Source organism: Mauremys reevesii, linkage group 11, assembly GCF_016161935.1.
Source record: "Mauremys reevesii isolate NIE-2019 linkage group 11, ASM1616193v1, whole genome shotgun sequence".
NCBI lineage: Eukaryota > Metazoa > Chordata > Testudines > Geoemydidae > Mauremys > Mauremys reevesii.
Window position 1 is genome coordinate 37,242,609 of NC_052633.1, and position 14,113 is coordinate 37,256,721.

General features: G+C 46.3%; 2 protein-coding genes and 1 long non-coding RNA gene across 4 annotated transcripts in view; 2 read left to right on the top strand and 1 right to left on the bottom strand.

The window, feature by feature from the left end:
* Nucleotides 1–1,980: 1,980 nt before the first annotated feature.
* Nucleotides 1,981–12,154, bottom strand: SCRN3 (secernin 3). Its single transcript, XM_039495545.1, has 8 exons — nucleotides 12,111–12,154; nucleotides 11,450–11,621; nucleotides 10,359–10,540; nucleotides 9,271–9,470; nucleotides 8,280–8,492; nucleotides 5,127–5,289; nucleotides 4,566–4,746; nucleotides 1,981–2,181 (listed from the first exon to the last, which is right to left on the bottom strand). Exons 2-8 carry the CDS (start codon nucleotides 11,618–11,620, stop codon nucleotides 2,017–2,019), a joined length of 1,275 nt encoding a protein of 424 aa, XP_039351479.1. The 5' UTR covers nucleotide 11,621; nucleotides 12,111–12,154; the 3' UTR covers nucleotides 1,981–2,016.
* LOC120375014 lies at nucleotides 6,516–8,952 on the top strand. Its single transcript, XR_005586397.1, has 2 exons — nucleotides 6,516–6,739; nucleotides 8,602–8,952. It is a non-coding gene; the product is annotated as an uncharacterized LOC120375014 (long non-coding RNA).
* Nucleotides 12,155–12,184: 30 nt separating the features above from the next.
* Nucleotides 12,185–14,113, top strand: part of CIR1 (corepressor interacting with RBPJ, CIR1) — a 42,593-nt gene continuing 40,664 nt past the window's right edge. Inside the window, exon 1 of one of the 2 annotated variants that reach the window (XM_039495543.1) lies at nucleotides 12,185–12,324. In XM_039495543.1, coding sequence (XP_039351477.1) covers nucleotides 12,253–12,324 — 72 coding nt within the window. In that variant the 5' untranslated portion in view covers nucleotides 12,185–12,252. The remainder of the gene's footprint in view (nucleotides 12,325–14,113) is intronic. The other variant, XM_039495542.1, reaches the window with a different exon arrangement.

Here is a 14,113-nt window from a genome sequence, read left to right on the forward strand (position 1 = left end):
TGGCAAGTGTGAAAGTTAAATGTGAATATGATGCGGCCAGTGATGTGGGAGAAAGAAAAGATGCTTTTTCCTCTGAGGCCTGCCAGTGAAAAAGACCCTCTGCCCTTAGTGGCTGTTAAAAAGCAAAACTCCTGCTGTTGTAAAATTCTCTCAAAGCAAAAAAAAAAAACGAGGCAAATTCTTATGCAAAGTATGCAAGTAAAGTCTATAGTGCAAGTCAGTAACATAGCACTAGTCACCACAGCACTTCCACACTAAGCACAACCACATTCACACACGGAGGCGAGCACTTCTGAGGAGAGCGGATGTTGACAGAGAGCAGACACACCAGGACCTGCGCGCACACGCTACCCTGCTACAGATGCATGCTCAGAGGCACCTGATGGCATGGCGAGATGGCATGGCACTGAGTGTGGGCAAACCAACGCACCCAATAATCAAGCACCTCCCACAAAGCACCTCTTGCTTTTGATTTCTTTTTCTTTTTGAAGCTTTTTTTCTATTCCCAGCTATTGCTTGTTTGTATTGACCTTTTGTTGTGTTTAGTTTCATTTTTAAAATGTTTTTTATATTATATTTTTTTTATATATTTTTTTATATAATTTAAAAAATTTAAAAAAAATGTTTTCCCTGTTTGTAGCCCCTTCTTCCTCTTCCCCTCCTCCGATTCTGATCGGGGGTTAACGGGCGACGAGGGGTGGTGTAGGAGAGAGTGTGAGGTGAGATCCTGGGGCTGTCAGGGAGGAAAGCGGGAGTGGTTGCGCCGCGCCTCGCCTCGTTCCTCCATTCCTTCCTTCCCATCTTCCGCGAACAGGGAGGGGGAACTGTCCGCCGTCTATTCCGCCACCTCGAGTCCACCGTCACTGGTGGCACACTGTCACTGACCCAGCAGTGGCATGGCATGCAGTACGTGTCTGGCTCTGTCTGGGGTTGCGCCGCTTGCCTTGCCTGCGCTTTTGATTTTTTACTCTTTTGTCTTAGGTCCTTTCACGCGCACTGCATCTGCATCGCATCGCTTGTCTTTCATGCTTTAGAGACCTTCTCGAAGCTTGTTTCGCTGCGCTTGTTGGGAGGAGCAGCTCAGAGAGCACACACCTCTCCCCCACTGAGCGATCAGATCCTGACTTCCGGGTCCATGCTGGGGACCTCTCTCTCTTCTGGGATTGCCCGGACTCCTCTGCTGGAGCTCTGCATGCTGCTGTGTGCTCGCCAGGAGCCGCCCGCCTCAACACCAGAACCCAACCGTCAGATTCAAAAACAGAAAAAATGAAAAAAAATTCGGCTGTCATTTTCTGTGTGGCTGGAGCAGAGCCAGAGCCTGACTGCTGCTGTGCTGGTCCACAGCAGAGTGTGCTGCTGGGGCTGCCCCCATCCACACCAGCATCCACACCAAGCAGCCACAGCAAGCCAGAAGTAGCTGCTACACCAGCTCCCACTCTGCCTGGTGGGTGTATCAAAAAACTAACTAAAGAGCCTAAATGATAATAAATGTGGCTGGTGTGACGGTTGAGCGGTTAGTTCGAATTAACGCTGATAAATTCGAATTAAAGTCCTAGTGTAGACCAGGCCTTAGAGAGTCCTCACTTGTCCATTTTAATTCAGACAGTGAAATTATGCTGTGATGATCGACTTGAGTAACACTTCTTGAGTATAAAATCTACATGCATATTCACAGAGTGAATTATTCAAATCAAAGATGCACCAAATGAAAATCTTAATCATAAAATAACCAAGCATTTCAATACCTACTATTTAGTTGTTAATCAAGTTGCTTCTAACTGCAATTTCACCTAGTTGTCATTCTTTAGCCAAGTGTCATTTAAAGGCAAAACTATTCCCTACCTTTGAAAATCTTTCTTGTTTGATCATTATTAAAAGCCTGTTGGCCAGCATGTATAAGATGCTAAGTGCCTAATCATCAATGAAAAATTACTTTTGGAAAGTAAGATTTGATTCCTAGAGCCATACAACTACAAGGGATGATGATCACCAAGACCAAATTCCACTGTATTTGATTTATACTCTTAGGCAATATGTGTTGATTTCCTCTTCCACACACTGTGAAAAAAGGTTAACAGCTTGGTTAACATCAAGACATCGATTTTGCAGGATTGATTCCATCTTGTTAATTTTCTCTTTCTCCAACTTCCGTATCTGTTCCAGCATCTCTTTACCCTTTTCCTACAAAAACAAAAAAATACATTTCCCAATGAAACTCTAACAGCACTGTACAGTTTAAAACAAAGTCTTGCTATAGTCAATCATCTTCCTACTTAGGCTCTTGTACCTGTGCCCATAACAACAATTTGTGATGGTAGTAGGAATCAATGCTGTCCAGTTTGTCTAGGTTACATAGTGTTCTTGCTCAGGTGTGCTGTCCCTCATACAGTATTTTGTCCCATCTACCTACAACTTGCAAACCTTTAGTGTGAGGGGATGGAATGGTAAAAATAAAAGGTTCTTCAGTGCTTTCAGCAGCAAAACTTAATTGTGCAGAAGTGCCTTTTTAGAAATGGGGTGTTTAGATTCTGAATAGCCCTGTCTTTGGATGGCATCCATTTTTGGACTGAAAGTTTAAATAAATTCTAGGCTCTACTTCAACAAAAACAGTGATCTTTTAGAAGTCAGCAACTAGCCTCCTTGCTCCACAAAAAATAGGCAATTATGCTAATGAGGAAAACGGGGGCCTGTAATTCTCTAAGGTGGTACCAAAAAGGAAATGGGGCTTGTTTCACATCATATAGTCTTGAGCTGCCCTGAGCAGCTTTAAACAAAACAGTGATAAAAGCCTGACCCCTGTCTAGGCTACAGCCTTGCCCATTGCTGTCATCAGCTTATCTGTGCTGATGGAAATTAGGGCTCCTGCTATTCATAATGTAAACACAGTCACAGTGTGGCAGAGCTGTACGTTGTACTAATGCAGTAAGCATGCTTTGAAATCCTCATCTGTGGCTGGTGTGCTTACTGCTCCATTGCTTCAAGTTTCTTGTGAGGATGTATTAGTGGGACGGTGTCACCAGGAGCTACAACTGGAGCCTGACTAAAGATGGTATGAAAAGGAAGGGAAGACAACTGGACTTAGAAGTTAAAAAACAGCAGAGAGAGGAAACAGAAGAGTCAGGAAATCCAGAAAAATGATTGGCTTGATGCCACATCCTTGGCAATTAGACCTAAGGAGCTGGCAGGAGTGATATGGAGGGCCCAGCCAGAGAGAAGCCAATCACACAACTCTTGGTAATAACTACTCCAGGATTTCTATATTTAGCATCTATTTTCCAATAATACTTGGTGAAAACCAGAGGTCCCCATCTCCCTCAGAGTCAAAACATCCCATAATATTCATCTCTATTCCCCTTTCATCATTTTAGTCTGAATTAGCTAAGGTAGCAACACCAGCAGTGTCTTCCCGCAGCGGGAGCTGAACTAACTCATCGACCACCTATAACCCCTAAAATCATGTTCTCCCTCCCACCTACCCTGCTTTCAGTTTGAGTGGGGTATTAGAAGATCAGTGGTCAGAGGAATGTGGTGCTTCCTAACCCTGTATTTACACAAAACGGGCTCCCTGCAGCTCCTCTCCACTCCCCCTTCACCCTCCATGTCCACTGTGGTACCTAGCTACAGCTTCTCCCATAATCTGCCTACATTGCTGCAGCTGCAATTTTAAAGCCCCGTTCCCACCCATCTACCTGCTGCTGCTCCCATATACACTGCTCCAAAGAGTGCACCAACCCCCACTGTACTTTAGACCTGGCCCTATTGGTTACAGGACTTTATACTGAAATCCTTCTGGTGAGTCTAAGCAGACTCCAAGCCTCAGCCTTTTTGTAACTGGTGATCCTCATACTGGCCTACATATATCACAGCAACTTATGAAGAATACACTAATATTTATTACAGCAAGTCCATGGTACCACTAGCTAATTTAAATTAAAATCCTCATAATTCAACATGCAATCTGGAGCTCAGGCAGTACCATCGCAAGCTATTATGATATTAACGCAAAACAGTGCTGAGCACATTGATGCACTTAATCAGTGGTATCCAACGTGGGGCATTCAAGGGAGACTTACGAAGAAAAGTCTGTGACTTTTAAACTGAAGTGTTTGAATCAATCCTGTCACTATAAGGAAGTGATAACGGGCACCCCAACCCCTCCCTTTAGACCCAAGAGCAGCAATTGTGATGGCTGGGAGTGCTCTGACCTGGGGCCATTCCTTCCATGCTGGGGCTGTTGAATAGTACCCCCAAGGTCTGGCTGGTGCAATTACAGGAGATGGAAAGAGTATTCTGGTCTGCTCCATTTCAGGCTTTGGGAACCCTAGGCTGAGCAGGACAGACGTTTGACTGGCCATGCCAGAGCCTAGGGAAATAGTTGAAGGATTGATGGCTCCTGGGCATTTCTGAAATGTATACATACTCGCGGCTGAACAGACTGTACACTGGTGCACTACATAAATATTCTTTACCATCCAACAAACTGGAGCATTAAATAGTATCACATCTGCAAACCACGAGTGGAGTGAATTACCCAAATCACCACCTTGCAGTGAAATTGAATGTACCTTGAAGGTTTCCATAACCACAGCAGCACTTTCATGTTGCTTATAGAGTTCATGTCTTCGATCTGGCTTAGTCAGAAACCGTGGTTTCTTCTTCACTGGATCATCATGACCAAATGTTGGTGAGCTGGTTTTTAGTAACTGAGTAATATTTGGCACAAAAATAAAAGGCTTAAAAACAGACCTAGAGAGAGGAAACAGAACACAGATCCTTAATTGATATAGTTTTATTAAAGGTACCAAGCAGAAGTCAATGCCTCATTGTATTTTCCTTCCATTTATCCCCTCTACTTTCACTGGAGAAAGGCATCAAATAACTCTTAGCCTTGTTGTAATTACTCAGATAAAATGTGTATGACATCTCCCCACATTTACATTAATGTTATGTATGTATGTAAAGGGGTAATGAACCCCTAAATTATGACTTATGCATTTGTCTCTCAGTACATTTTGGGACTTGTTTTAAAATAATAATAAAATGAAACTAATAAGCAAGTAAATTACACCATCTTATAACTTAGAAAACATTTGCTAACTTTTCATTTTAATTAGTTATTGCATCACCTGTCAGGGTCTGGAGTTCCCGTAAAGAAATGAATACAAGGGAGATTAGGCTCCTGAGGTAGGATGGAGACCATACTTCCAGTTGTCATAAATCCTCCTTCCATATTAATGCCACTCTCTTTATCCCGAAGAATTTCCATCATTATTTCAGAAGTTATATTGCCTGTTTAAAATACAAAACAATGAATGTACATACAAGACTAGTAGCAACTAAATATCAGCTACGCTAGAACTGCCTGCTTTACTCCTCACATTTTTCAAAGATAATGTTCATGTTAATATGCTATGTTGGCAAAAAGGCCAACTGGTGCAAAACAAGGGATATCAGACTAGCTTCTTACACGGTAGTTAAAAACACGAAAGAGACACTTTAGCTCTGTCATAAAAGCAATCAATCCTTCAGCCCACATACATACTGGAATAAGCCACATGTTTAAAATAGCAAATAAGATTACTGTTTTATTTTTATCTTTTCTGATAAGGATATGACAATGAGATATTGCATTTATGACTCAAGTGCTTTAACAAATGTATTTTGGACTTCCAAAGTGTATGATAAATAATAAGCCTAGCAAATAGTTCAGATAAAATAACTTTTCAGATGAAAATTCATAGTTCAAGATTAAAGACTAAACTTCCTAAATGCTGTGTGGGAGTTAAGCAGACAAATCACAGTATTGCTTACTGGTATTATCTGTGTACAAATCCCACTAGACTGCTTTGAAAATGTAAAACTAATGATAACTTTATGTGGATTTCCTGTGCAGTGCTTTGAAAATGCACCTTGAAGAGATTAGACTATTACTATTTTACTTCCCAGGTAATTTATATTTCAAGATGACCCGCTGAAATGATGCATTAGAGAACAATCAGTTTTGTATCTTGAATGGAATGGAACCACACTAACGTAGCCACTTGTGAAGGGCTATGTAATACTGATCAGCAAGCACCAAACTAAATAAGGCAAACTTGAGTTCAGCATCCTTGTGAAAATCATTTTCTTTCTGAGATGGGGTGAATGGAACCCCTTCATTGGTATTGGCTATTCTTGGGAAAATTCTAAAAGTAAATTATTTTAAAGTAGATAGTGTTCAAATGCTGTCTCTGTTTTTTATATACTGTAGTGGTGGTTTATGTGAATGCCTAGTGATGTACTGGCAATATTTTAACAAGGGCATCTACAGCCATTTTTTCTCCAAATCCGGTATAACAGGTGAACAAGTGCTTATATAAAAGAGAAAAACAGCTAATCTATTCATTTGTTTTTCCATTTTAAAGGGCAACTTGAAACCTCCCACACTTGCTATGTTTCCCTCATACCATCTCTCAGTGGATTAGGATTTCTAGTTTAAATGGCCTTACCATTTCTAAGAAAAGACTACTGCTCAGTGAGAAAAATTAAGTTGACTTGTCCAAGTTTCCCTGTATATGATGCAAGTTGCAACCCATGCGGCACTTCAAGAATTGCACATGGTTAATTAACCATGTGCACTCTTCTCCAGTGTATGGGCACAACGGGCTGGAGGAAGCCAGCAGGAGGAATTCATCACAGTAAACCAGACAGGCAAATGAAGGACACTAAAGCGAGGAGGCAGTTTTCATATTTGGTCAAGGTCAGTCATTGCAAACCAAGACTAAGTGCAGGTCAGCAGCTTGTCCAGCCGGCACTATGTATTACATTTCTCTTGTCTAGATCAGGTTTTTGATGATCATGGATTCCCCATATAGTCTCTCAGTAGCTACTTTACAAATATAAATATCATAGCCATTTTAAAAGTTTCTCCACACACCAAAGATCAGTAGACTGGAAGACTTTTTTTTTTTTAAGCTATTGGGAGAAAAAGCTTGGAAGGGTAGAATATGATAACTATGCCTTTGTTGCTGCTCTAAATTAAATCACTTTTAAGGCATGGATTTAAAAAAAATCTAAAGGAAATGAAACTATATCAGGCTGATCACCTAGGGTGATTTAAAAACGGCTGAGGTGAATGCCTGAAAATGGAGATTTAGGTGAAAATGCTGATAGAACCTTAACACTGCTATAATACAGGTATTAAGTATTCAGAACCTGCAATTCCCAAAATGGACGCAGGATTTACATGATCACCAGAGTAAGCTATCTATAGATAATTCCCTAGCATGCAGTGAATAAGTGCTAAAGCTGGGGTGACAGAGCTCAAAAAACAAAAAGCACCCAGGGATGCAATTTGATTTCCGTTTAATCATTTCAAATGCAACAGTGAATACAGATGCTATTTTGAGGTATATGTAATACAGTTAAAAGCTGCCACATAGAAGCAGTTGGAAGAGAAGTAGTAGTTTCTCTCTGCATAAATGCGAAAAAAGTCATGTTAATAAGTCAGTAATTAAGAATTTCCTCTGATAGTGCTGTAAATTCCTTTACCCTGCTTCCAGACAGGGTATTTTACTAGACTATATAATTTTAACAGTAACATTTTTTAAATCTATGTTTTTAATATGAGTATCTTCAAGTCCAACAAAAAACAAAAAAAAAGATTAGGCAGAATGACTTCATATTCATATGAAAATAGTGTTCAGAAGTGGGTTCAGTTAGGCACTGTACTAATAGAGGCCTGCCCCAAAGCTTTCCCAAGCTTGTATGGGTGGCAGTGAATTTTTGGAAGTCTTTTTTTCTGGCAAGTAGGCGGATGGAAAATAACCCACCTGACCGAGCCCAGAACCCCTTCCCATACCCTGAACTCCTCATTTCTAGCCCCACCCCACAGCCTCCACCCCAGCCAGAGCCCTTGCCCTCTCCCACACCCCAACCCCAATTTCGTGAGCATTCATGGCCCGCCATACAATTTCCATACCCAGATGTGGCCGTTGGGCCAAAAAGTTTGCCCAGCCCTGGCCTATAGGTACAGCTGCAGTATTAAATGTTGAATATATAAAATTTGTTTACGATTTCTCTCCACCCAATTGAGAAAGATGCAAAAAATATTAGAAAACTTAATAGTGAACAGCCCTTAAAAATCCAATCACTCTAATATTGTCTTCAACTGAATTATTATTGAATTAATCCAGTGTATGTACTTACTACCACAGCAGACTTTTTAATCGCTTGAATTAAATGCACACAGCATACTAAATACTTTATTTGATTTGCTATAGTCAAATAATAATGGGTACCTTTGTGTTTATTCAGTAGCTTATAGCCTTCACAGTATCTGCCCCTTGAAGTTGTCATTCTGGCAGTATTTACGTAGGAATATACAGCAGCAAAGTCAAATTCTTTTTCACCATCCCACCAGCCTTTGCTCTTAGCATAATCTCTCATTTTGGGATGTTCCCGGTCGATCTTGGTTGTTATAGAGAGCTGATTAGAGATATTCCGCACACCCTCTGTTTGTAAAATGGGGAAAGAGATCATTTAGTGTCCTTTATGCAGTGATTTATCCAGTATTTTATTTGTTTACATTTAGCTTACTGAAACATATTTTTTATTTTACAGCTTTTTTGAAGTTCTCATGTAACCTGCTGAGTTCCCCTGCAGTCATAGGGATATTTTTGGCTTCTCTCTCTCTCTCCCACATCACACATCCAGGCCATATCCAAATTCTGCTGCTGCTTCATCCTCTGCAGCTCTGATATTCACTTTTATTTCCATTCCCACAGCCAAGTGTTTTGTTCAGGTCCTTGTTATATTCCAGCTCAACTACTATACCGGCCTCCCAAACAATCATCATCTCTGCCTATCAATTTGATCCGCTCACTCCTCTTTGAATCCCTCCGGTGGCTCCACATCTATTATCACATCAGTTTTTAAACATCTTGTCACCACCCTTAAAGTTCTACATAATTCTGCCAGTCTCTTGTCATGCTTTACATTGTCCATGTCCTCTCCTCCATCAGTGTTTGCTTTCACGGTCACATCTGTGGCCCCCTATATATGGTACAACCTCCCTGAGCTCATCCGTAAGCCCCTATTCTGCCTACAATTAAGTCCCTTCTAAAGACCCATTTCTGTTATTGACATGAAAGCAGTGTGGCACACATGTACCCAGAAGCTAGCTGGATCCTTCACATCCTAATGAAGAGGTTTGTATATGAAAAGGGGGGGAATTACTAATGCTGTTGCAGTGGGAAGATTTAAAACCCTAATGAAGAATGTTACCCATACCTTCTATTTTCTCTGCTGCCCAGTATTTTCCTGAAGTCTCCAGTACCCAAGCCTCCTTTCTATCAGCTATCAGAAAACTGTTATGGTAGGTAAATGCCATGTGACTCTCCATACAGTTTCCTCCTTGTCCATATTTTTCTAGCAAGTCAACCATGACAGTGAGGGCATTTTCAGCTGTATCTGCTCTTTCGAGTCCAAGTCTAAAACAAAATTAAGATGTTACCTTATGTATTTATCTTGTTTTAGAAGAATTCTTGAACATGAATATTAAAGTTGAATCTGAACAGTGAATACTGTGGTGGGGTGTGGGTACCCTGTCTCTGCCTAACCAGAAAGGGATCAGACCCCTTCACTGGGAAGAAAGGAGGAACCTACCTGAGCTCCTTGTTAAGCTGCTGGACTGTATATCTGATTGGCTGTGCCTCCTCCATGGGGGAGGATGCAATAAAATGGAAGTGTGCGAGGGAGGAAGAACGTTCCCAGGAAGTGTCCTCATTCACCCCCCATTCCCAGGTGGGAATTAACTGCCTGCTCTGAATTAAGAAAAAAGGGTTAAACTATTGGCAGAGACTTCTACCATAGTAAAACTAGTTTTGTTCTTAATTGCTTGTTTCTGGCCAACTGGAAATTGGCAAAAAAGAAGCTGACTTTTTTTGTTTTTGTACATTTGTTTTATTTGGGGATCTGTGGCCAAAACTGAGACAGAAAAAAAAATTGGGGAAGAATATTACAAGGCATAATCCCAACCCGTCAAACTGCAATTGTGTGCTTGTGAGAATTTCAATTCATAATTATATCTTTAAAAAAATTCTAGAAATACTGATAGAACAATTTCTAATATCTTCATTTGCACATTCCACATTAATGCTTCAGCCATGTAAAAGATTCACAATGACTTTAACAGAAGTTGGAGCAGGCCTTTCTTCCTAGAAGTGTTCATATTTTAACCAAGAACAGAACAGTAGAGAAGGCAGGGTCCTTGCCTTCAGAGATACGTCCGTTTCTATATAAAAACTTGTATCTGGGTTATAACTTAAAACCCAATTCAACATAATATATCTATCTAAATACAACGAGTATGTACCAACCTGAGGAGGTCCATGCCTAGGAGTGCTTCATTATCACAGACTTCTTCTCGTCCCCACACTGCTTCATTCCCAATACAAACTCCATGTTCATTGGCTCCCATTTCAGCACCCCATAGCCAAGATGGACGACTCAAAACAACCGCATATGTTTTTGCTGCTTGCTCAATTTCTATATAAGTGCACTGCAACATAAACCATGGCATGAGAAGTGTAATCAAAAATCAAAATGCTACTTAATGAATGCAGGGCCTGAAAGTTCTCATTCAGCTAGATTTCCTTTGTGAGAGAAGCTACCAACAAAATCGTATCTTACTTAAAATTCCGCCTCTTCTCCTTATCCCCGCTGGAGCTGGCCCTGGCCCTGCTTATCCCACAAAACCATAGAATAGTAAACTATCATTAAAAAACCCAAATTCAATAGAAATACATGTATATACTATGTAAGTGAAGTAGTATAATTAATAGAAACAAGCTCTCTTTAAGGGTTCTCCATTCCTAATTTGCAGCGGAAGACAAAATAATATCTGGTTTCCTATTCAAATGATTAAAGGGATACCCGCACATACTTTGGATCCCCAAACTCTATTTTAAAATATTTCTCCAATCAAGGTCATTGGTTGTTAAACGTTGCTAGGGAGGTAGTTAGCTACATATTTCAAAAGGCCCACAAACTAACTTCTATGCTGCAGCTAGATAAGAGTCTAGATTATCTGCTGTAGGAGATGTTGGGTATCTATAAATAAACTAACATGCTACTAACAGCCGTCTTCATCACAAAAGGCCAAGCTTGACTTAGAATGGGACCCACAAAAAGTGGGTTTAGAGTGAGTCAAATAAAAGAGGGTCCTCAAAAGCAGAATCTGAAGGGGTGCACTGAGCTGACTCTCAGGGCACTAAGTCAGTGGGTATTTCTGATGGAGGGTTACGATCCTGCTCTGCTATTACACAGCAATACAAAACTAACACTATTTTACATCTTGTGCTTGGCCAAACATAGGAGATTTTTTAAAACTAATGTTTAATTCTTTACTATTTTTATTATACGGTGGACAAGCACGGTTAGTTTCTGTTCACAAACACTTTGCTCTTACCTCAAGCTTGTCTCCTGCCTTATGAGAAGCGGCAGGGAAATAGACGATCTCTTGCACTTCATCACAGGGTCTATCTGAATTTTTTCCAAAAAAAACCCGGCTGCCAACTGTTGCTGGAGGCAGCGCCACAAATGTGTCACAGGAGCGCGGTTCAGTGGGTCTCGAAGCCATCCTTGAAATACACAATAATGTACAGGAATGACCTTAACATGCAGAGGTGGGGGTGCTCCGCTGCCATGAACAGGAGCCGAGAGCAGCGAAGCATGTCACCGCGCGCTGGAGGCTACCACGCCGCTGGCTGAACGCTGCTTTTCTCTGGCCTGGGTCCCGAAACACAGACTAGAAACCACCCGCTGGGCGAGAGCTGCCGGGCGCAATGGCCCACGGGGAGCCGCTCTCCCGCGGGAGCCGGGACTCCAGGCCGCGGGGCCGTTAGTGCAGCCCGGGCCCGTCTGGCTGCTCCCCTCAAGAGGGGCGGGGAACCGGGGTCCCGCGGGGCCAGGCGCGCGCGGGGGGGAGGGTACAGGGATCCTGTCGGGACCCGGAACTGTCAGCGGCGGGAGGGGGGATCCCGGGAACTGGGGTTGGCGGGGAGGGGCGGGGATCCCGCGGGGCGGGGCTACGGGCTGTCAGGCCCGGGCGGGCTCCGCGCAGGTCTCACCTGGCGCACGCAGCCCGCCGCCCGACTCCGAGTGGGGGCAGGTCTCGCCCAGCCCCGCCCCCTGCAGGAAGCCCCGCCCCCTGCCCCGGAAGCTGGGCCCCAGCCCGGCGCAGCAGAGCGACCCGGGCCCAGCGCCGCCGCCATGGGGAAATCCTTCGCCAACTTCATGTGCAAGAAAGACTTTCACCCCGCCTCCAAATCCAACATCAAAAAGGTGAGCGAGCGGGGCCGGAGCCCCCAACCCCCGGTACAGCCCCCGACACCGCCCCGGCCGGAGCCCCCGACCCCCGGTACAGCCCCCGACACCGCCCCGGCCGGAGCCCCCGACCCCCGGTACAGCCCCCGATACCGCCCCGGCCACAGCCCCCGAGACCGCCCCGGCCGGAGACACTAACCCCCGGTACAGCCCCCGACACCGCCCCGGCCACAGCCCCCAACCCACGGTACAGCCCCCGACACCGCCCCGGCCACAGCCCCCAACCCACGGTACAGCCCCCGATACCGCCCCGGCCACAGCCCCCAACCCCGGTACAGCCCCAGATACCGTCCCGGCCACAGCCCCAACCCCGGTACAGCCCCGATACCGTCCCGGCCACAGCCCCCAACCCCGGTACAGCCCCTGATACCGTCCCGGCCACAGCCCCCAACCCCGGTACAGCCCCAGATACCGTCCCGGCCACAGCCCCCAACCCCGGTACAGCCCCGATACCGTCCCGGCCACAGCCCCAACCCCGGTACAGCCCCGATACCGCCCCGGCCACAGCCCCCGACCCCGGTACAGCCCCGATACCGCCCCGGCCGGAGACACTAACCCCGGTACAGCCCCGACACCGCCCGGCCACAGCTCCCAACCCCGATACCGCCCGGCCGGAGCCCCGACCCCGGTACAGCCCCGATACCGCCCGGCCGGAGACACTAACCCCGGTACAGCCCCGATACCGCCCGGCCACAGCCCCGACCTCCGGCCACAGCCCCGACCCCGGCCACAGCCCCGATACCGCCCGGCCACAGCCCCGACCCGGTACAGCCCCTCGATACCACCCCGGCCACAGCCCCGATACCGCCCGGCCGGAGACACTAACCCCGGTACAGCCCCGACACCGCCCGGCCACAGCCCCAACCCACGGTACAGCCCCGACACCGCCCGGCCACAGCCCCAACCCACGGTACAGCCCCGATACCGCCCGGCCACAGCCCCAACCCCGGTACAGCCCCGATACCGCCCGGCCACAGCCCCGACACCGCCCTGGCGAAGCCCCCAACCCCGGTACAGCCCCGATACCGTCGGCCACAGCCCCCAACCCCGGTACAGCCCCGATACCGTCCCGGCCACAGCCCCAGCCCCGATACCATCCCGGCCACAGCCCCCAACCCCGGTACAGCCCCGATACCGTCCCGGCCACAGCCCCCAACCCCGGTACAGCCCCGATACCGCCCGGCCACAGCCCCCAACCCCGGTACAGCCCCGATACCGCCCGGCCACAGCCCCGACCCCGGTACAGCCCCGATACCGCCCGGCCGGAGACACTAACCCCGGTACAGCCCCGACACCGCCCGGCCACAGCTCCCAACCCCGATACCGCCCGGCCGGAGCCCCGACCCCAGTATAGCCCCCGACACCCCGCGGCGGAGACACTGATCTCCGGTACAGCCCCGGCCACAGCCCCCAACCCTCGGTACAGGCACAGACACCCGGTACTGCCCCCTGCTACCTCCCTGACCAGAGACATTGACCCCTGGTACAACCTCCTGATACCGCCCGGCCACAGCCCCCTCCCCCGGTACAGCCCTCCGATAGCGCCTCGGCCACAGCCCCCCCTCCCGTCAGTCACTAACCCCTGGTACAACCCCCAGATACCACCCTGGCCAGAGACACTGACCCTCAGTACAGCTCCGGCCAGAGACACTGACCCCCAGTACAACCCCCTGATACCACCCCAGCCAGAGATACTGACCCTTGGTACAGCCCCGGCCGGAGCTACTGACCCCTGGTACAGCCCCCC